Below are 24,608 nucleotides of genomic sequence, written 5' to 3'. Positions count from 1 at the left end.
GATTTTCTGTCTAGAGGATCTGTCCATTGATGTGAGTGGGGTGTTAAAGTCTCCTACTATTGATTCCCATCAATTTCTCTTTTTGTGTCTGATAGTATTTGTTGTAGATATCTGGGTACTCCTATATTAGGGGCACATATATTGACAATTGTAATATCCTCTTCTTGAATGGATCCTTTTACCATTAAATAGTGTCCTTCTTTGTCTTTCTTTATGGCCTTCATTTTAAAGTCTATTTTGTCTGATATGAGAATTGCAACTCCTGCTTTTCTGTCTTGTCCATTGGCATGAAATATCTTTTCCCATCCCCTCACTTTCAATCTTTATGTGTCATTTATCATAAGGTGAATTTCTTGTAGAGAGCAGATTGAAGGTTTTTGCTTTTTCATCCAATCAGCCACTCTGTGTCTTTTGATTGGAGCATTTAGTCCATTGACATTTAAGGTGATTATTGATAGATATGTATTTATTGCCATTTTAAACCTTGTTTTCCATTTGATTCTATGTTTCTCTCTTCTTCTTTTCTTTTTTTGCTTGGATGGTTTCCATTTATTTTATGCTTGAGTACTTTTCAGTTTTTGTGAATGTAATGTTTGGTTTTGATTTGTGGTTGCCCTGATTTTAAGTATGTTAAACCCTTTTTGTATCTACTTGCCTGATAATCATACAGGCTCAAACACATCATTAAAATAAAAAAAGAATCTATATTTTCTTACTTTCCTTCCCCACATTGTAAGATTTTTATGTCTTTTTTCCCCCGAACATCTTCATGTTTAGGTCTGTATGCTGGCTTATGTAAGTGATTGCTTTCCAACTGTGGTTTCCTCCATCCTATTTCTTACCCCCCCCCCCTTTTTTTAGAAAAGCCCTTTTGGTATTTTGTTTAGAATGGGTTTAGTATTGCTGTACTCTTTTAGCTTTTTTTGGTTGGAGAAACTAGTTACCCTTCTATTTTAAATGATATTCTTGCCGGATAGAGTATTCTAGGTAACAAAAATTTTTTTCAGAGCTTTAAATATGTCTTGCCATGGAGAGATAAAATATTAAATTGTACATAGGTAATGATCGTATATTCAGTACAAATGCAGAAAAGTTGTGACTTTTCAATAAACTGATTCCATAGCCTAGAGTTTATGAGGTGAAATATTGAATACATAGCATATATAACTACAGATGCAGATGTATCTTACTTATTTATCTGATTCCACAGCCCACTTTAAATTAAGTATTTCTATAGCCTATCTTTATCTAGATGAAATATGAAAATAGATGACTATTAAATGCACAGGGAACTATAATATACTTAGTACAAAGGCAGAAAATCCATTAACTAATCCCATAGCTCATCTTCAGAGTTTCTCAATGTTGTAGTGATTATTTTTGGTCTGATATGTCATCTTTGGAAATAAGCATCATCAATTCCAGACTGAGGATCATAATATATTGATACTGCTTGTGTTATTACTTGTGTTATTAATGCTTTTTCTGCTCCAAATAAAATAAATGAGAAATAATATCACAAATGAATTTTTATTACTATCTTGTTTGGAAGACTACTACTTCCAAAGAACCACCAATAGCTTAGTGAGCATGTTAATCATGAAGATCTTTTGAGAGCTCCCGTTGTGGCTCAGCGGAAATGAATCTGATGAGCATCTATGAGGACGCAGGTTCAATCCCTGGTCTCGCTCAGTGGGTTAAGGACCTGGCGTTGCTGTGAGCCGTGGTGTAGGTCGCAGACATGGCTCAGATCTGGCATTGCTGTGGCTGTGGCATAGGTTGGCAGCTGAAGCTCTGATTTGACCCCTAGCCTGGGAACTTCCATATGCCATGAGTGTGGCCCTAAAAAGACAAAATAAAAAAATAAAAAAAAAAAAAAGTTTTTTTTTTTTTTTTTTTTTTAGGAATTCTTTGGTGGTGCAGCAGTTAAAGATCTGGTATTGTCACTGCTGTGGTGCACTTTAAAGCCCTGGCCCAGAAACTTCTGCATGCTGCAGGTGTGGCGAAAAAAAAAGATTTTTTAGTTTCTAGCAAGGCATATTGCATGTGAATTGCCAATAGTAATTGTGTAGCTCACTTTTAAGGATACTTCCTAAATAATGACATGCAGAGGGTCAATTTCGCTACTATAAAATAGGAATATTTTGGATGGGTCAAAAATCCATCTTTGGTACTACAAGTATGAGGAAACCGAACTGATGGGTGTTAAAGCCATTTGGGAGAGGGCTTTACATTGCAGTATTTTGCAAAATATTAGAGTCAATTATTAAATAGGGCCTCATACCACTGTCTCCTCCTTATTCATAGGGTAAGGCCAACATGGCAACAACTTTGGATGACTAAAAAAGTAAATTGAAGTATACTTTTCATTATCCTTTGAGATCATATCCAGACTAGGAAAAATAAGAAAATCTTATAGATCACTCTACCAACTCTGCCACAAGATCGAAATGAAAAAATATGATGGATAACCAGTTTTCGAATCCCTCAACTTACTGACTAAACTCACTTCCATTAAGGAGAATCTTAATCTGAAGAAGCTCCCTGGCCATAAGCAACGATGGCACTTTTTATTTCCTTTGAGCACATCAGAAATGGTGGCTGACAGGAAAGAGGGTTTGGGTCTACAGCTATTTCCTATATCTTTAGATTCTGGATCCAAGACTGACCATGGGGACTAACAGACACAAAGGGATCTCTCAAATGACACAATAAAAACCTATGTTCCATTTAATAACTGTTTTCTAATGGGCTCTTGCCAGTGTTTAAAGCTGGTGGTTAGACAGCAGAATATCTGTGTCAATAGTCTTCTTAAGGTCCACTGAAAGGTACACTGAATATGTGAAGACAGATATGAGAACAGGTGAAGAGAAAATCAAAGGTGCCTAGTAGATCACCTAATGGTAAAGATCACATTAACAAACTGAAGAATAAAAACCAAATGATCATCTCAATAGATGCCAAAAAAATCTTTTGATAAAATTCAACATCCATTGATGATAAAACTCTCTACAAGTGGGCAGAGAGGGAACCTACCTCAACATAATAAAGCCCACATATGATAAACCCACAGCTAATATCATTGCCAATGGTAAAAAGCTGAAAGCTTTTCCTCTAAGATCAGGAACAAGATAAGGGTGTGCACTCTTTCCACTTTTATTCAACATAGTTTTGGAAGATCTAGCCACAGCAATCAGAGAAGGAAAAGAAATAAAAGGAATCCAAATTGGAAAAGAAATAAAACTGTTGCTGCTTGCAGATGACATGATACTTAATACACAGAAATCTCTTGCATTTCTATACACTGACAATGAAAAGGCAGAAAGAGGAAAAAAATCCCATTTACCAATGCATTAAAAAAAAAATATCTAGGAATAAATCTACCTAAGGAGTCAAAAGATCTGTACTCCAAAAACCATAAGATGTTGTTGAAAGAAACAGAAAATGACACAAACGAATGGAAAGATAAATTGAGTTCTTGGACTAGAAGAATCAATATTGTCAAAATGACTACATTACCCAAGGCAATCTACAGATTCAGTGCAATCCTATCAAATTACCAATAACATTTTTCACAGGACTAGAATAAAGAAATTTAAAATGTCTATGGAAACACAAAAGACCCTGAACAGTCAAAACAATCCTGAGAAAGAAGAATGGAGCTGGAGGAATCACACTTTCTGACTTTAGAATACAGTACAAAGCTACAGTCATCAAAACAGGATGTTTCTGGCACAAAAACAGACCAAGAGATAAATGGAACAGGATAGAGCGCAGAAATACACCCACACCCCTATGGTCAATTAATCTACAACAAAGGAGGCAAGGATATACATGGGAGAAAAGACAGTCTCTTCAATAAGTGGTGCTGGGACTGGATATTTACATGTAAAAGAATGAAATTAGAACATTCTTCAATGCCATACACAAAAATAAACTCAAAATGGATTAAAGACCTAAATATAAGACCAGATACTATAAAACTCCTAGAGGAAATTAACACTCTTTGACATAAATTGCAGCAATATCTTTTTGGATCTAAATCCAAGAGTAATGGAAATAAAAACAAAAATAAGAAATGGGACCTAAACTTAAAAGTGTTTGCACAGCAAAGGAAACCATGAATAAAACAAAAAGACAACCTACAGAATGGGAGAAAATATTTACAAACAATGTAACCAACAAATTCATTAATTTACAATATATACAAACAGTCCATATAGCTTAATATATATATAAAAAAATAAAATGTGCAGGGAGTTCCTGTGTGGCAGAGTGGGTTAAGATCTGAGTCATTTGAAGTTCCCACTGTGGCTCAGCAGGTTAAGAACCTGACATAGTGTCCATGAGGATGTGGATTCGATCCCTGGCCTTGCTCAGGGGCTTAAGGACTTGGCCTTGCTACAAGCTGCAGTGTAGGATCTGGCATTGCTGCAGCTGTGGTGTAGGCTGGGAGCTGAAGCTCCAATTTGACTCCTAGCCCAGGAAATTCCATGTGCCACAGGTGTGGCCATAAAAAGAAAAGAAAAAAAAAAAAGATCCGTATTATCTCTGTGGCCATGCAGGTTCCATTGCCGCCTAGTATAGTGGGCTAAGGATCTAGTGTGGGCTCAGATTTGATCTCTGGCCCAGGAACTTCCATATGCTGTGGATGTGGCTCCCCTTCCCCCCCAAAAAAGAAGTAAATAAAACATTACCTTCTTTTCAAAAATGGGCAGAAGATCTAAATAGACATTTCTCCAATGAAGACATGCAGATGGCAAACAGGCAAAGGAAAAAATGCTCAACATTGCTAATTATTAGAGAAATGCAAATCAAAACTACAATGAGTTTTGATACACAATGTATCACCTCACACTGATCAGAATGGCCATCATCAAAAAATTTACAGGGAGTTCTCATAGTGGCTCAGTGGAAAAGAATCTGACTAGCATCCATGAGGATGCAGGTTCGATTCCTGGCCTCACTCAGTAGGTTAAGGACCTGGCGTTGCTGTGAGCCATGGTGTAGGTTGCAGATGCAGCTCAGATCTGGTGCTGCTGTGGCTGTGGCACAGGTCAGTGGCTACAGCTCCAATTCGACCCCTAGCCTGAGAACCTCCATATGCTGTGAGTGTGGCCCTAAAAAAAAAAATACCAAAAAAAATTTAACAAACAATAAATGATGAAAAATGGAGGGAAGAATAAAGAGCCCTCCTACACAGTTGATGGGAATGCTAACTGGTAAGGCCACTGTGGAGAACAATATGGAAGTTCTTTAAACAAACAAAAATAGAGTTACCATATGGCCCTGCAATCCCACGTATCCGGGGAAAACAGAAACACTAATTTGAAAAGATATATGCACCACAATGTCCACAGCAGCACTATTTACAATAGCCAAGACACGGAAGCAACCTAAATGTCCAGTGACAGATGAATGGAAAAAGATGTGATAGATGAATACAATGGAATAATTACTCAGTCACAAAAAAGAATGAAATAATGCCATTTATAGTAACATGATTCCACCTAGAGATTATACTAGGTAGAGTAAGCCAGACAAAGACAAATATTGTATGATATCACTTACATGTGGAATCTAAAAAGCAAATGATACAAATGAACTTACAAAACAGAAAGAGACCCACAGACATAGAAAAACAAATTTATGGCTGCTAAAAGGGAAAGGGAGAGGGGAGGGATAAATTAGGAATTGGTATTAACATAAACACACTAGTATATATAAAATAGATAACCAATAAGGACCTGCTGTATAGATCAACACTTTATAATATAAGTGAAAAGCATCTGAAAAGTGCATACACACACACACACAAACACACACATATCTGAATCACTTTGCCATACATCTAAAACTAACACAACACTACAAATCAACTATACTTCAATTTTTTTAAAAAAAAGAATATATGAGAATTCAGTGTGAGATGGGAGTAGGGCAGTCAAAATGAATCAATTATTATTCCAATCAGAGTTTTCTGAGTAAAGAAACTTGCCTTACTCATAACCCTTAAAGTCCTGCTGCCTGGCCTCTCTTCAATCTGACCCACATCCCACTCTATCAAGACAACTGCCTCCACCTCTAACAACATGTTGCATCCTATCTCCTTTACAAACCTGATGAAGGTGGCAGTCATCATCACCCAGCTTCTAGTTCTCCACCATCAAATGCCAGCTTTACCTTTCCAACTATATAAGCCTTTAGGTCCTTGTAGAACACATCTTAGACACTACTAAGCCTCTTGAGGCTCTAATACAACGAGAGTGTGGAATCATACACACCTCTCTCTACACATACTCTCCCTCTGTCTCAGGTCAGCTCAGCTCCCACTTCTGCAGGACCCACTCATTCAACCAACATTCTCTGACTGAGCCCCAGTGCCACGCCAGGCCCGAAGCTGGACACTGAGATCCAGCAGCAAAGCCTCAAATCACTAATGGTAAGTATTACTCATAATATGTACTTAACTAAAAAATTTTTAACAGCTAGGGAATTAGCTAATTCAAGCTATACACTCCTAAATTTAATGTTTTAAAACTTAAACGAAAGTATAGAAAATAATCTAATAGCCATGCATATATCAACAATACCCTTGTTTAACAGATGTTAATATTTTTTGTTATGTTTGCTCCAGATGTGAATCTTAAATAAAATATTAAAGATTTGGCTAAAGTCTAATTACTGATCCTTCTCTCCTTCCTCCCTAGAGGTACCACTATATTAAACTGGTATCATTTTGAAACATTTTTTTATAATTTACTAGAGATTCACTGATTTATAAATAATGTCGATTACTGTTTAAGTTCAGTATTATATATATTTAAAAATATTCATAAGGATAACTCCCATATCTGTTATTTTGCAACTTATAGTTTTCACTCAAAAGTCCCTTTTGCAAAGATTCATGTAGTTATTTCATTTTAACAACTCTTGAATTGACTTGCCCACAGTTTATTTTTTATTATTATTATTTTTTTTTAGCTAGTAACGGGTATTTATTTTTTTACTTTGTTACTCAAATGAATTTATCACATCTGTATCATAACAATCCAATATCACAGGATTTCCCTTGCCCACAGTTTACTTCCTATTTCTATCCTGATTCTAATTTACTTTTGCAGGGAATGTTACAGTAAGCATCTTTTTATCTGTCTTCCTCTGCATACCTATTAGACCGCCAATGATATCAAGTTCTTAAAAGTTTAAAATTATACTCTCTTGCCTGTTGATTCTCATTCATTGTTGAGCTTTTTTTTTATTGAGTTTTTTATTATCTGATTGTGAGCTCATCTTTGGTGATGTTAGTTTTCAGGTGGGGATTTCTGAACAATGTATATACAGTTACATTTGAGCTCCAAACCCACATGTGGTACAAACCTGGGGTTGTCTAAGGGTGCAATCCTTTGAGGGTAATGGCTTAATGCAGGGCTCTTAAGTTCAAGTGTACCCCGTGTGCACACTAAGCTTCACTCTTCGGTCCCTGCAGGGGTATTAAACCTAAGACTACTGACTTGTGTTATCTATATAACAAGTATTTCTAAGGGTTTATTAAGAAATGTTTTATGTTAGTTTAGTGGGTTTATTTATTTAGTTGGTTTATTTTAGTTAATTTTAGTTAGTTTATTGGAATAAACGTGCTAAGTGAATTAAAAAAAAATTTTTTTTTGTCTTTCTTAGGGCCGCACCCGTGGCACATGGAGGTTCCCAGGCTAGGGGTCTAATTGGAGCTGTAGCCACAAGCCTATGCCAGAGCCACAGCAATGCAGGATCCGAACCACGTCTGTGACCTACACCGCAGCTCACAGAAACACAGGATCCTTAACCCACTGAGCGAGGCCAGGGATCAAACCTGCAACCTCATGGTTCCTAGTCGGATTCCTTAACCACTGAGCCACAACGGGAACTCCCTAAGTGAATTTTTTAAATACTGATTTTCCTAGTAGTATAAAATTATTTGAAAAAAATCTGTTGGTTCATACTTTTTGAAAATATATAACACTACATTACTGAGCTTGTGAGCTGCTCTTTTCTGGTGCTAAAGATACAGATGGCCTCTAAAGAATGTGAGTAAAATTAAAACAAAATTTTGTTTTGCCAATTTTAACTTTCTTGATAAATTACCTAACTCAGTAGAGCAAAGCTAGAATTAGAAATTTTTGATTTATAATTTTATACCTTGCTGACGATTTATCTTCCTGTAAAAAACTGCCTAGATGTTTTAAAAGTGACCACATAATTTGCTATCTCTGTTTTAAAAGATTTGTTGATCTTATCATATGCTTTATATCTTGCTAAACATATTTATTTGCACAACTGTTAGGGGTCAAAGATGAAAAAATTCATGAGAATATAACTTATATGCTAATAATTTTAAATTCATAGCAGTCAGTTGGGAAAGATAAACCACAGATAGCATTCTCTTCACCATGAAGGATTTTTTGGCTATGAATAACAGAAGATACTAAGAAGCACAACGATTATGATGTTAGAAATAACAGAGGCAAGTTACTATGGGCACACACCTACTTAGGAGTAAACAAACTAAGCTTAAAAATGCAAGCAATGGAAGTATTTTATGGCAGACTTTATTGGAATATATAAATACTAAAATGACACCCACAGATAAGATAAGCAGTGATTTCACCAATTGGAGCTTGCAGTAGTAAGTCTTAACAGTAATGATGCTCTAAAATAGCATAAGAGGCTATTTAAATATAAAACAATACCTGTGATTAAATGTGTTTTTTCAATAATATACTAGTTTTGTATTTACTATATTTGAATACACAATCACTTCATATACTAATTCTTTTTTATAGTACTTTTACAGAGCTCTAGAAAGCTAAGGTAAATTGAAGGCATTTTTAAAAGCTAGCTAAATGTTATCGCTTAGAAATATTTCTTAGTAAAAAAAAAAATCAATATCAAGTTTTCAAAGCCAATTACCTTTATCAAATAATTCACAATTAATTGTAAAAACATCCATTAACTTTTTTACTTATAAGAAATCAAACTTCTAAAGGCTATCGAGTAGATTTTGCTAGAAAAGCATACCAGTGCTACATAAAACACTGCAAGCACAGGCCTGAAGGATAATCAATATTCCAAGAGCTTTCTCAAAATTAGAATAAATTGACATTTTTGGTGTCGAATTCAGGAAGGCAAGTAAACAGTGACAACACTAAAAGAATCATTTGCTACATCTAGGACAACTTAATAAGGCCTGTAACTTGAAGGCGTGTAAGAAGATAGAGCCATGGGCCCTGTACCTGGTGCTGGCGATGCTTGGTGATTCTGCTCCAAGCCTACATCTTTCTAGCTGACTGGCAACAATCTGCCTTTCCACCTCCAGTTCTCGGGTGAGTCGCTGAAACTGAAGCTCCTGTGATTCAAGGAAATAAAAGGCATATAAGGCACCCAGGTTTGCTCATGCAGATACAGGAATTCATGTACGTCACAGGAAACACAGGAACAACCCATAACATGATACTCTAGTGAGGCCTGAGTTTCGAAATTAGGAGTTTGGATGGAATTGTGGGCCTGAACAGCCTACCGATTTTGTAGCCTTTATAAACTTAAAGACACTAGAACATCAGCCTTTGTGTGGAACTGAAAATGCATAGATCTTTATTTGGAGTTTTTTGGGGGTTTGGGATTTTTTTGTTGTTGTTGTAATTGAGGTCTTCAAATAGCATTTTTGCTACACTGATGCATTAAACCTAAGTTTGGCAGAGTCCTTACTTGATGTGTTTACATGAGAGGCACACCAACCAATTTGAGCTCTTTATCATCAATAGCTAATTTTCACATCCCTCACACTGTGTGTTAGCACAGCATTAAAAAAAGGTAAATTCCTGTGATGAGAATCACTTGACCATGTTTGATACGAAGCCTTTCGATTGTTGAGAAGAAAAAAATCATTACAATCCCAATGGGGAAAGTCTTGCTATATTTATGTGTTCATGCAAATTTCTCCTATTGTTACAAATGTATTCATATGTCACTGTGCAAAGGGACAAGGAAAAAAATAATGAAAAAGTCTGAGCCATAGTATAGAATTTAAAATTGTATTAAAAAGCTAGAAAGATTGTCAAAAGAAATTACACTCTTCATTCTATGACTCATCCTGAAGGCAAGGAAATTCTATTCTAGGAGAAGATGTTTTAACATTATTTGTACTTATCTCATTGATACCTTGACAGGATTTTAATAAATAGAAAGCCATGGTATAAAATATCTATAAATCAAATCAAGTATACTCTAAAGGCTTTAAGCGACAAATAACATCTCCAATAACACCTCAAGCTCCCTCGTGCCATATTACTCCTTACAAGTCTACTCAAAGCAAATGCTGAACTCTAAGTGGTTTAATTCTACACTGACTGCAAGTTCAAAGTACCAGGCAGATGAATCCTAAGCCTACAGACTAATCATGAAAAAAAAAAAAGCTACCTTAGTTTTATGATAATTATGCTATTGACAATGTAATATTATTTATGACAGTGTGTATATGTTTGCCATGCAAAAATAAAAACAATTTAATTGAAAAGTAATATTAACACCCTGTGGAATCAGGCAAATGTGCAATTACTTGACAGCACTGGCTGCAAATTCTAAAACCTATTCTTAGGCTAATTCTTAAGAAATAGTCTCTGGACTCCGTTTTGCTTTCCTATATTGAGAATCCTTTTCTAATGAGCCCAGTTGGTGAGGGTGCATAGGGCGGGGCCTGAATGAATACTAGTAATGCTGTACAGCAGGGTCATGACGGTAATGGGGACTCTGCCCACCTCTGCTTAGCAGGTCCTAGACCATGGGCTTCTGATAACTGTTCAGCAACAAAAGATCAGATAGATAATAACTATGTAACTTGCGGTATCAGGCTCAGATCACTGATTTTAAGGAGTAGTTTGTTTACTTCACCACAAAAGTTAGTCTTTCTTTGCCCTTAAATAGCATCATAGTTTTTATGATACACTTTCATTCTTTCGATTATTTTACTCAATTGCTTTTTTTTTTCTCCCCCTAGGGTCGCACCCATAGTACATGGAGGTTCCCAGGCTAGGGGTCTAATTGGAGCTGTAGCCGCTGGTCTACACCAGAGCCACAGCAACATGGGATATGAGCAGTGTCTGCAACCTACACCACAGCTCATGGCAACGCTGGATCCCTAACCCACCAAGCCTCATGGTTCCTAGTCGAATTCGTTAAGCACTGAACCATGACGGGAACTCCTCAATTGTTTTTATCTACCTTTTTTCACAGAAGACCAGCTGCTGTACCAAGCTGGGCCAGGAAAGGACCATCTGTGAACTGCAAAATATCCCCCTAAGCCATCACATAACTTTTATTTCCTCAGTTTGGTGGCTACTAGTGATTAAGCACTGGAAAGTTTTCATTTCAGATTGGCCCCAATCTGATGGTTGGATTAAAGTATGTTTCAAATCAGAATATTAAAAAAAAATTTCTTTCACTGAAAAAAATTCCATGTCAGGGGATTTTTTTAAAATCAAGTTTGCTGCTGCCTATGACCTTTTGAACATCTTTTCAAGGAAATGTTTGGGAAATTTCCTGCTTGAAGGCAGAAGCTGGAACTTATTGTCCTATATAATTCCTTTCTTCAGAAGCAGAGACAGGTGACTTTGGCTCTGCCAAGATGCCAGACTGTGACTCAGATGCTAAAACCAAGACTCTGACATCAGAAAACATGAAGCTGCTTTTCCTTTTTTTCAATCTTTCCTCTATTCCCAACAGTAGGACTCAAGGTCAAGTTTCTAACATGGAAATGATCTCCACTCAAACTATGTTTATACTTGGTGGCAGTGTTAGTGTTTTTTCTTACTTGATCTGGACACTGTTCCCTGGAGCTGAGTCTCAAGCCTTGTTCTTCAGTTCAACAAACGTGGGAATTCACTAGTAACCAGTTAATAAACACCTTTTTCCTGTATAATTAGACATTTCAAGTGTCTATTTCTTGCAACTAGAAACCGTGGCTGATACACCTATGGAAACCATTTATAGCTATCAAGTTGCCAGAAGAGCCTCTGTACCCACGGTGCAGCTACATTTTGTAGAAGTTGGGCAATTCCTTTAACATCACATGGACCCAGTAAAGCGCACCTCGTATCCCTCCTGGCTACAGAGCCCAAAATACTGAATGTCATTGGCTACAGTTTTTAAAACCATTCCACCTATTATTTGCTCAGAATTTTCACAAGTAAGACATCATTAAAGCCCCCAAAGCAGACTATCAGGAATCTATAAAGCATGGAGTTTGCAAAGGTTACCTAATACCTGTGAATATTTACAAGGAAAATATATGTATTTTTTGTTTCAAATTATTATTTCTATAGAATATAAATTAAACTCCCGCATGTGACTTACACCAAGAAAGATGAATAGGATATAAATATTTGACAATTCTGTCTCTACTGGCTTTTTAAACTGACTGATGAGGAAGACAGTATTACAGCCATATAAAAACACATCTTATGATTTCCAAAATAACACTCATTATGACGATTACACTGTGATACCAGCTATAAATTTTAAACTTTATTTTATCCTCTAAACATAGTGTGTGAACACTGATCCTTATGTCAGCATTCAAAACTGGGCATCTAAATTATCAGGGGATCCTCTGAGTAGAGCAAGGAAATAGGTTAAAAGCACTTGCCAATCATTTAGTTCATGACAATTTCCTCTCAAATTCTGTCAAACAAGACCAAAAACAAACTTAGAAAGTCAAGGCTACTGATGTGTTATAAAAATGGAGTCAGTTCATATGTCTTTGGAAGCTTTTCTTTATGTCTACCTCATCTCCCTCAGGTCAGTATATTGACAAATATTCTCTGAGAGTCACGGGAATAGAAGAAAACAAAGATTCACTTTCATGACCTTGTATGGTAGACAGAGATGCATGGTCTGAGCAGTCCCAAGAAAGGGCTTACTGCCACCGAGGTCATGCCTTCATGGGGGCGCCACTGCTGCAGAGAACCTCCTTACCAAGGGCACGCCCTCCTGGGCAGGCTGTATCCAGCTGTGCCTTGAGGTGGGAATATAAAGGGTGGGCCCAGATTTGCTTCAGAAGTTCGGGGGGCTGCCTGGCCAGCACAGTATTTGGACTTTTCCCCTGCCCAAGCCTGCTCTTCCTTTCTCTCTCCTCCACTTTAATGACAACCCAACCTGAGGAAGCAATGTCTTTGGATTTCTTTTATATAGTTTCAGAAATTTTCTCTCCTAATTTTTCAATATTGTGAGATTCTTTAAATGTGCAGAAAAAGTACAGACAATAAAACGAAGAGCTCTGGAGAAAATGATCTAGTTCTAGCAAATCTTACTATTTTGCTATATTTGTTTCAGGTTTGTTTTGTTTTGTTTTGGTCTCTTTAGGGCTGCATCCACGCATATGGAGGTTCCCAGGTTAGGAGGTGAATCAGAGCTATGGCTGTCAGCCTATGCCCCAGTCATAGCCATGCCAGATCTAGCCAAGTCTGTGACCTACACCACAGCTCATGGCAATGCTAGATCCTTAATCCACTGAGTGAGGCCAGGGATTCCACCTGTGTCCTCATGCATACTAGTCAGATTCATTTCCACTAAGTCACGATGGAACTCCTGCTTCAGGTTTTTTTGAGATGTAAATATTACAGATAGAATGAAATCCCCTGGTTTCTCTTTCCTAGACCCTATTCCTTCCCCTTCCTCCCTCTCCAGAAGAAACCACTGTCTTGAATTTGGTGTTTAATATTCATATGAATTTTATATTATTACTACTTCATATATACAGATCCATAACTAATACATAGTATTGCTATGCATATTCATACCATTTATGTCAATGGTATACTATACCCAGTGTTCTACAGATTGCTCTTATTATGATATTGAGATTTATTAATATCAGTGCATGCAGATCTAGTTCATTTACTTCCACTGCTCAACAGTATTCTCTTCTATGACTACAACACAATCTATTTACCTGTTTTTATCATGATGAACCCTTGGGTTATTTCCAATTTTGTATCAAATACAAGCAAGCTGCAAAAAAAGTGTCCTTGTATAAATTACCCTGTGCACATGCCAGACCTCTCTAGTAGACACCTAGAAGTGGAATTGTTGGGAGGAAGGCCATGCACATCTTTAACGTTACCTGATAATGATTATCAAATTACCTGCCAAAGTTGTGGTACCAATTTATATTCCAGTCGGCAGTGTATGAGAGTCCCAGTTTCTGTACATTTCCACAGGCATCAATTTGCATTTGGGCGCCTCAATTTTTCTTTTCAGTAATCAGCTAGGCATGGGATGCTATCTTGCATGTACTTCATTTTGTATTTACCTGCTAACCAACATCTTTTCACAGGCTTAGTGGCTGGTTAGGTACTTTCATCTCAATAGTGGCATAAACTGGAAGGGGAAAACTCTCCTACTGCCAGTACCCAACTTGTCCTCTTCTATGGGACAGGTTTCTCAACGCTCTCACACTAATGTTACAGCTTTGTGAAGTTTTCGGTTTGGGCAAAAAGATCTCCCACTGGACTCCCCACCTTGGGCCAGCCTTCAGCAGGCATGTGGCACATAACCTCAAATGGATGCTCAAGATCACCCAGGTTTGGCACATACCTTCAAGGTGGAAGCCACATTTGCTGTTTATCTAGCTGAGGAGTCTGCCATTTTGCAAATAGATTTTCTTTTTTTTAATTTAAGCATAGTTGATTCAAAATGTTGTTAGTTTCTGCTGTACAAAGAGATTCAGTTACACACACACACATATATAAATATACATTCTTTTATAATTTATATTCTTTTCCAATATGGTTTATCACAGGATACTGAATATAGTTCCCTGTGCTATACAGTAGGAGCTTGTTGTTTAGCCATTCTATATGTAATAGTTTGCATCTGCTAACCCCAAACTCCCATCCGTCCCTCCTCCACCCTCTCCCCCTCCCCTTTGGCAATCACAAGTCTGTTCGCTATGTCTGTGAGACTCACTTTTATTTTGGTTTTCGTTTCTGTGAATTCTTCACTTTCTTACCAGCTTAGCCTTGCTTTCAAAAGGACAATTTAAATGCTTTATTCAGCGTATTTAGTTTCTTTCATGGGAAAGGCTGGTTAGGGTATTGAATATGCCAGAAATGGGTATCTCCACAGCTTTTTCATATTTTCTCTTAATTTCTCTGAACCTCATTTTAGGGGGAATTTCTCAGTATTTCTTTCAATTCACCATTTCTCTGTTTGCCTTGTTAAAGGTTTATCTCATTTATTAGACTTTTTTCCCAATGACAATATTTTCCATTTCTGAGACTTCTAGTTGGTTCCTTTTCACATCCATCTGTTCCTGCTGCTCATTCAGAGTGAAACCTCTTTCTCCCTTCCTACTGAGGTTTACCTTTACCTAAACTCCTCCATGTACCTCCATTCTAAATGAAGCCTTAGTGATTCAGTGCTCCTTTCAAACAAAAATAATATTGCATATCTAATCAAGAGGCTGTGTCTCCTGTCACTGGCTTCCAGAAGCCCCAGGAAGTTTCTTGCATTAGTTTCTTCCACTCCCATCTCTTTCAATAAGCAGGAAGAGCTCCACTGCAGACTACAGCTTCAAGGACTGTGGCGCTTGGGCTGAAAAGAGGGCATAGCCTCTCATGGCCTCCTAGTCTCTCTCACCCTCATTAAATCCTCATTGATGGCCAGTGGTGACATCTCTCCTGACCCTTTCCAACTGTGCCCTACGGGAGCCTCATTCCAGTTTGCAAATTCTCTGTTTGTCAAATTTTCATCTTTTACCCAGAATATTCTCCGTCTCTGGGTTACTATGAAGACCTTCCATCTACATGCTTTAACTGAATCATGGTTCTTTCCTGAAAATACTGCTTTTTCAGATCTCTCTCTGGGGAAGACTATGCATTCTCCACACATCACACCTGAGGTACTCCAGAGCAGAGAGCTGGCCTTCGCCTGGTTCCTTACAACCTTTGCTTATTAGCATGAAGTTGCTGAAAATATTCCTCATCGTGCTCCTGGAGTAGAATCCGTAATGATATTCCCTCTTACATTCTTGACATTAGTACGCCATGTTCTCTCTCTCCTTAGTTGGTAAAGACCATTATCCTTCTAGATGTATGCAAGAGCTCGTTGTGTTTGGGGTTTCGTGCCATCCAACTACAGGTGCAGACTTGTATCATCGGCATCAATTTACTTCAAGTTGTTCTGATTTACTAATTCAGGAGTAGCCATGGCAGTTACTCCCACCATGATGATGACAGGTAAGGAACAGCACTAGGCATTCCAGACCATTAGCGATGATACCTTCAACTTCCTGTCCCCACATTTACACTAATGCTCAGTTCCCTTCAGGCTTGGTGAAGGGAGTGCCCCTTTTTAATCTAAGGCCAGCCTCTCCATGCCCTCTTGCTTCTCTTTCCTGAATCATCAGTGTTTTCTCTCAGTTTAATGCTCAAATCTTTCTGATGTGAAAACCTTTTCTTTATCCTCCTCAATAGCCATTTCCTTCCCCTTTGACCTATTCATACCTTTTATTAAATATTTTCCTTTAAATTGACTCCATTTTAAGACAGTATCATCTCTGTATTAAAATAACTGAAATCTTGTTGTTTAATGCTTTTATAGTTTTCTTAATATAAATTAAAATACATAGTTTTTTTGTCAGTATAATGGGATAAAATTTAATTTAATAATGATTTTTATTTTTTCCATTATAGCTGGTTTACAGTGTTCAGTCAATTTGCTACTGCACAGCAAGGTGAACCAGTTACACATACATGTATACATTCTTTTTACTCACATTATGCTCCATCACAAGTGACCAGACATAGTTTCCAGCGCTATATGGCAGGAGCCCATTGTTTATCCATTCCAAAGGTAATAGTTTGCATCTATTAACTCCAAATTCCCAGTCCTTCCCACTCCCTCCTGGCAACCACAAGTCTGTTCTCCATGTCTATGATTTTCTTTTCTGTGGAAAGGTTCATTTGTGCCACATATCAGATTCCAGATACAAGTGAAATCATATGGTATCTGTCTTTCTCTTTCTGACTTCACTTAGTATGAGAGTCTCTAGTTCCATCCATGTTGCTGCAGAGAGCATTATTTTTTATGGATGAGTAGTATTCCATTGTGTATATATATCACATCTTCTTAAGTCAGTCATCTGTCAATGGATGTTTAGATTGTTTCCATGTCCTGGCTATTGTGAATAGTGCTGCAATGAACATGCAGGTGCATGTGTCTTTTTCAAGGAGATTTTTTTTCTGGATATATGCCCAAGAGTGGGGTTGCTGGGTCATATGGTAGTTCTATATTTAGTTTTCTGAGGTACCTCCATACTGTTTTCCATAGTGGTTGTACCAATTTACATCTGTATATCTTTGAAGAAATGTCTATTCAGGTCTTTCGTCCATTTGTCAATTGGATTGTTGGCTTTTTTGCTGCTGAGTTGTGTAAGTTGTTTGAAAATACATAATTTTTAAAGACGGTCATCCGTGTACTAAAAATTAATTCACATCAGCAGTACATACATGGCACACCAGGGGTCAAAATACCCTTCCCATGCCTGAACGTCTCAGCAGGAAAGTACTGAGTTCTGGTTAGACTGAAAGAAACTGACATGGTCACCCCTTGATGCAGTCAGAGCTTAAGAAAGCATTTTTATTTCACCATTGCCTAAAAATCTTCCAAAAATAATCTACTTTTCTAATGTAGTATGATGAAAGTGTTTAGTAACACTAAAAGATTAATTATCATTAAATAACATGTTAGATTTTTAAGGTACAGAGGATTTAGAGGAATGTTCTATCTCAGGACATACTATGGCTTTTTTTTTTCTCTTTCCCATGTTTAAAAGATGAATAAATTATGGTTATGGTTATAGCTTTGAGGGTCTTGAGTCAGACCTAGGGAACTATTTTAAAAATGAATATTTAAGAGCTAGTAAGAAATCCTCGAAACATCCCAAATATTTCCAAAGGGTCCTTGAACTTCTCAACCTTAAAGTAATCATCCAGGAGTGTAGAGATGATCAAATGTTCTGACCTTCTATTACAGTTCACTCAATAATTTACACATCATTATTATGTCTACAAATCATTGTTAGGTAGTCCTGAACAATTATGCACAATTATTGAAATGCTAAATATATGTTTAATCCCTTTGTACTGACTAGATCCTTTTGTTAAAAAGAAACACTGCCTTTCTCAAATCATGTTCTCAGAACACCATTGTCCCATTGTCCCATAGGTTTGTCCTTAAAGGAAGAGGTTTAAACCTTCAAACAGGTTTGAAAAATGTTGCCCAGAAGATTCCAAATCTTGGAGGCTCACATCAATACGAGTATATGAAAACTTCTAAGATGTCTACCAGCTGGAAGAGGTAGGCTTACCTTTGTACAACCTAGTGATTCTTTGATTTATTGAAGCTAAGCACGCTTTTTCTTTATCAAGGAATAACTATTATTAACATCTCAAGAAACAACTTAGGCAACACTAAAAATTCAGCTCAGTTTTGTTGTATTTTGGGATGGGTGAACTAGGTGTACTATCCAGTATTCTACATTAAAAATATACCATACAGGAGTTTCCATTGTGGCTCAGCAGGTTAAGAACCTGACAGTGCCTGTGAGGATATGGGTTCAATCCCTGGCCTCACTCAGTGGGTTAAGGATCCAGCATTGCTACAAGTTGTGGTATAGGTTGCAGATGTGGCTCAGATCTGGTGTTGTCATGGCTGTGATGAAGGCCTGCAGCTGCAGCTCCAATGTGACCCCTAGCCTGGGAACTTCCATATGCTGCAGGTGCAGCTATAAAATATATATATATATATATATATATATATATATATATATACCTTACAGATTGGAAAACAAAATTTTAATTACTTTTGTCCAGATGGAAAACTTACGAAGGGCAGGACACCACAAAGGTGTCCTTTCAAATGGAACATTCTGACCTCACATCCCTCCGAAGACAGGAAGGAAACACATTATTAGGATGCTTTTGCATGATTAGTTGCCCACTGTTTCTTACATCTAGATCTTCTTTAAGATAAAAGAAAAATACAAGACACAATCACCAATCTGATTTTCTTTGTTGCACTGCCTAACAGTCTAATAGAAGATCATCAACATTCAGACCTTTATTGTTTTATCCTACTGTCAAACCACACAGGATTATACCTGGTTCAAGCTTTGATATCTATCCTTTGGTTTTAATGAAGCAGAGAGAAAATACCAAAGCTTACTGGAAGCTTTAAATTTTTATTCTAAAGCTCAGGCTCTTAACTGTAACTTTGTCCCTAAAGCTCCTTTATTAAGAAATCAAAACAAGGGAAGAGAGGTTTACATTAAAACACACTAATGAAAGCTTTGCTTAGAGCCATGTACGGATGAGAAGGTCAAGGCAAACAGATAAAAGCTTTTCCTACAGCACCAACTGATGGCTTTATAAAAACTTTTCTACACACCAATAACACATTGCCACTGGCTCTTTTCTCTCTCACCTGGCAATTTCTGACCATTGCATGGGTCTGTGTACACCAGTGACGTTCAAATACACTATCACTCAAACTGATGTTTTCAAGGGTGGTGAGCTAAGCCGCGCTACCTGCAGGATGAGCCGTGGCGCACATCTAGCCATACCTCCCCTTGCCTCTTGTGTTTATTATTTCTTCACTGTAGTGGTTCTCAAAGTATGGGCCCTGAACAGCAGCAACAGCATCAACTTTGAGTCAGAAGTTGGATCCAGCCACCTGTGCTTGAACAGGTCCTCTAGGAGATTTTTATGCACACGAAAGTTCCTGACCTAATGAAACCATTTTACTTAGGCTCAAACTAAATGTGTGTTCATTATTTCCTCCCTTCCTCTTATTCCCCACCGCTCACACATTAGATGCTTTTCCAAATCCTGTCACTCAACTTCTTTACCACTTCTGAATCCATTCCCTTCCTTACTATTCCTACTGTCACTCTCCTAATTCCTGCTCACATTAACTTTAGACTCTAGCAGTAACTCCCCACTAACTCTTCTCACCGTGATGGTGAGGGGCTTCACCACTGCTTTTCACATTTCTTCCAGATAAACCTGTTGAGGGCACAATATTATTCATCAATAATCTCTATCCTTTAATGAGTGTTTTCCGGCTCTAGGCTCCCTGCAAAGGGCTTTATATACATTACTTAAATTCTTAGTCAGCCTGCAAGGTAGTAAAGGTTACCTTCATTCAGAGGGCTGACCTGCCTGAAGTCATTTAACACCAGGATCTTAAAATCACATCAGTCTGACTCCTAATCCCATGGTCTTAATCACTGTGCAACACGCCCTTCCCACCCTACCTGTAATACAATTTATACACCCAACCTGTAATACAACTCAGCCTTATTTTAAGACCCTCTGCAGTCTGTCTCTAAATACCTTTTTTTCGGTTTCCTGTCACTCCCCATCATGCACCCGGGTGGAACTATTCATGATTTCTTATAAATACCGCTTAAAGATTTTTTTGCACATTGCTCCGTCCACCTGAAATATCACCTTCCTATGTGCCTACAGTCTTTTATCCAGCCCTTGGGTAAAGACCTTGGTCATTACGATGTGTGTGATTTACTAAGCTGAATTCTTTTTGAAGAAGAGTGAAATTCTGTTTCATCCATCTAGCTCCCTAAAAGATCAACACAAAAAACTCCAGCTAATTCATTCAGGGTGAATTTAACACAGTACATTTTATTTATTATGTTACAATCAATTACATAATTTTTTTAATGTATTGATTCCTAAGTATGTTATATTAAGACAGGCATAATATATTTTGATTGATCCTTTATGAGGCTCTTAATGCATTTCAAATGTAATAATAATCATATCCTTACAATGGATATAAGGAAAATTAGAAAAATTAGCGCTACAATAGGATTTTTCTACTTTTATTTATGAGGTGGACGTGCTACCCACTGCACCAAGAAGGCCACTCTACTTTTATTTAGGGTATTAAAGATATCAAGGCAGAGCTGGAACTAGATCCTGGGTTTCCCCAAATTTTATTGACTGCATTTCAACCAATCAGCTTTATCAGAATTTCATATTATTCATGGTGGCATGGGCAAATAAGATTTTTTTTTTTTAAAGATTATGTGCTAATTTCAGTAGCACAGTGATTCAATGCTATTACTCTGACTCACTCCATCCCACTGCTTTTCCTTTCCTCAAAGGCTTCTATCGTTACACCGGCCAAATTTCCTGATCTCTCAGGTGTCACACTCTGCTTCTCAGAAAATCAGGACTTTCCCAGACTTGGCATAACATTTTTGAGAATTTGACCAGTTACTGACACTTTATTAAACTAGAAATGCCTTCTCTTACTTTCATTTAGCTTCTCTCCTTAAATGGAGTTCCCGTCGTGGTTCAGTGGTTAACGAATCCGACTAGGAACCATGAGGTTGTGGGTTCCATCCCTGGCCTTGCTCAGTGGGTTAAGGATCTGGCGTGGCCGTGAGCTGTGGTGTAGGTTGCAGACGTGGCTTAGATCCCGCGTTGCTGTGGCTCTGGTGTAGGCCAGCAGCTACAGCTCTGATTAGACCCCTAGCCTGGGAACCTCCATATGCCGCAGAAGCGGCCCTAGAAATGTCAAAAAGACAAAAACAAAAACAAAAAAAAAACAAAAAAAGTAGAATGTGTGTGTAGGAAGATACGTGGGTATAAATATAAAATAATGCTAGTTGGAGTTCCCATCGTGGCTGGGGAAATGAATATGACTAGCATCCATGAGGATGCAGGTTCCATCCCTGGCCTCGCTCAGTGGGTTAAGAATCTGGTGTTCTGGTGTCGCTGTGAGCTGGGGTATAGGTTGCAGACGAAGCTCTGATCACAAATTGCTGTAACTGTGGTGTAGGTCAGAGGTTACAGCTCCGATTCAACCCCTAGCCTGTGAACCTCCATATGCCGAGGGTGCAGCCTTAATAATAAGACAAATAATAATGATGATGATGATGATGATGATGATGATGATGATAATGTTAGTTAAGTCTTCTACTAGTCGAGGTTTTGCTAACTGATGTTTACTAGTAGTCAAAGAAATACTCAGAAAAAGAGCTTTAACATGAAAATTGGATGCCTGGAGCTGTGTCCACTGCAGTGGTCAGTGACAATTCCTGCTGTCATTTTCGAACAAGGCAGGTATTTGGTTGAATTAATGTCAAAAAAGGGGGGATTTTATTTAAAATGTAATGTCTTGAATATTTGATCAGCCATTACATTAAAATTCATTAAGAAATTATGAAAAATAACAATGACTTAACATTGACAATTTATCTGGTTTTCTGGTACATAAATATTTCAGAATTAGTGAGGACAGTGATGCATATCACCTAATGTTATAAGATTATTTGAGAGTTAATTGACTGCACAGATGATAATAATGCATATAAATCATTATTTTGCTGAAATGGAAAAGTGAGAGGAATAAATGACCAATCTCCTACTCCCTCTATGTGGACTAGTTACTGCAAACACAGCAAAGACTATGAAGATGATAAGAGAAACAAAAACAAGGCTAAATTTAATCTTCCTTTCTTCAGTAGTTCTAATAAATAGCACAAGGGAATAAGAGGCTAATTTTCAAAATGATTAATTTAAGGTTTGGTTAGGGAGTTAATGAAATGTAAAGGGGAAAGAAAACAAACACTGTCTAGTGCAGGTAGATCTTATGATTACACAAATTACTAGGCTTACTTTTACAGTTGCTCTTTCTGCTTTGCAGATACTGTAAAGACTAAAGTGTGTTATGTGTGTGCTGGGAGGTGGTTACTGGAATTAGAATATAGATTTATTAGCTGTGTCCTAGTTAATCAAATGGTTCCTTAAGAAGGCTTGCTACCCGGCTCCAGAGGCCTAAGAGGTATTCATTTGTTTTCCCTTTTTTTCTTTTTCCTGTCTTTTTGTCTTTTCTAGGACCGCACTCCTGGCATATGGAGGTTCCCAGGCTAGGGGTCTAATTGGAACTGCAGCCACTGGCCTACACCACAGAAACAGCAACATGGGATCTGAGCCGCATCTGCGACCTACACTGCAGCTCATGGCAATGCCGGATCCTTAACCCACTGAACAAGGCCAGGGACCAAACCTGTAATCTCATGGTTCCTAGTTGGATTTGTTAACCACTGAGCCATGATGGGAATTCCTGTCTTCCCTTTTAAATTTTACATTTCATCTGTATGGCTTTACCAACTTTATCATTTGTTTCTAAACCTCCAGAAATTGTCCTGGGAGTCTTGAGAAATAAGGTTAAGAAAAATCAATGTATTATTGATAACCATAGGACACAAGAAACCTGCAGGAAACATTAAAGTCTTAGGACAGAACTGGGGCATGTCAACACGTCTGCATCCAGACTTATGCCCATCCCCGTCTTCAGGTCCACAAGGATTTCCATACTCAATGTCCCTCTGTTTTTCTCTGACTCTCCTGCTTTCTCCCCTAACATCCATCTCCTTCTGCTAGTTAGTTATATAGAAGAGCAATTTAAATTTATCCTTTGTTACCCTTATTTAACAACTGTATTTTCCCTGAAAAAAGCAGACAAGTTACATAATATTGCCTTTTAATTGAGTTAGGTCTATATGGCTCTCAGTAGAGAACAAAGAAAAGGAAAGGATAGGGAAAAGAAAAAACTTAGAAAAAAGTGCCAGATTTTCTTAGGTTATTTTTATTGTTCAGACTTTTGTCTGAAAGACTCTTCAAATTACCATATTTAAAATTCTTTATCTCTTGCACACAACATATACTCATGAAATAACACATCTGCTTATGTTTGGAACAGATATAATTTGATATCAAATGTCTTACTTGCTTATTTTTGTTAAGTCATAACAATAGTGGTAATACTAGGTACCAGCAAATGAATACCCACTCTGGGTCAGATATTCCACATATTTTCCCCCCTAATTCTTAAAAAAGTGCAGCCCACTAGTGAGTTGAGCAATCATAAGGTGGGAGAAGCAAAATAAATGATTTGCTCAAGGTCACATAATTAGTAAGTAAAGAGCTGAGAATAGAATTCTAAATTCTTGCTCTTTCTATTATAGGAATCTGAAAAAAATTAAGGTTGTTTCATTTTCTATTCCTGAAGGTTTTATTTATAAGTGTAATTGATTTTACTGCTTCAAAATTTTATCCTCAAATCAAATAAATCCCTGAAATGTAATAAGAATTAAAAAGCCAGATGCCAGTATGTACAGGAACTTACTAATTATAACAAAGGTAGAATTGCACTCATTGGGAAAATAACTACCGGTATAATTAGAGAAAACAAAGCTAGATTACTAACACATACACACAGTTCTATAATAAATGTAGTGGGAAAGCCCACTATATAAGAAGATGACCTAGAAGAATATTTTTATAACCTTGGGATGATAGAGACCTCCTTAAAGAAGATAAGAAACCCCCAAATCATAAGGGATATAAAATAGTTCAGGAGTTCTATGCAAAAATAAAACTTCAGGAGTTCCCATTGTGGCCCAGCAGAAACAAATCCAACTAGGAACCATGAGATTGCAGGTTCCATCTCTGGCCTCACTCAGTGGGTTAAGGATCCGGCAT

General features: G+C 37.4%; 1 protein-coding gene across 26 annotated transcripts in view; it reads right to left on the bottom strand.

Moving 5' to 3' along the window:
- The window catches only part of PKP4 (plakophilin 4), a 249,719-nt gene that overhangs the window by 109,341 nt on the left and 115,770 nt on the right, over window positions 1-24,608 (bottom strand). For 23 of the 26 annotated variants that reach the window (XM_021076442.1, XM_021076441.1, XM_013984155.2 and 20 more), the window contains one exon: window positions 9,273-9,385. The exons of the other annotated variants lie outside the window; for them this stretch is intronic. Coding sequence is in view for 13 of the 23 variants with exons in the window: in XM_021076441.1 (XP_020932100.1) it covers window positions 9,273-9,385 (113 nt within the window). In the remaining 10 variants the exon portion in view is untranslated. The remainder of the gene's footprint in view (window positions 1-9,272; window positions 9,386-24,608) is intronic. 26 annotated transcript variants of the gene reach the window in all.

The sequence above is a fragment of the Sus scrofa genome, chromosome 15 (genome assembly GCF_000003025.6).
Source record: "Sus scrofa isolate TJ Tabasco breed Duroc chromosome 15, Sscrofa11.1, whole genome shotgun sequence".
In the NCBI taxonomy this organism is placed as follows: Eukaryota; Metazoa; Chordata; class Mammalia; order Artiodactyla; family Suidae; genus Sus; species Sus scrofa.
Note: the sequence above shows the minus strand (reverse complement) of the source record. Positions and strands in the feature narration are given on the sequence as shown.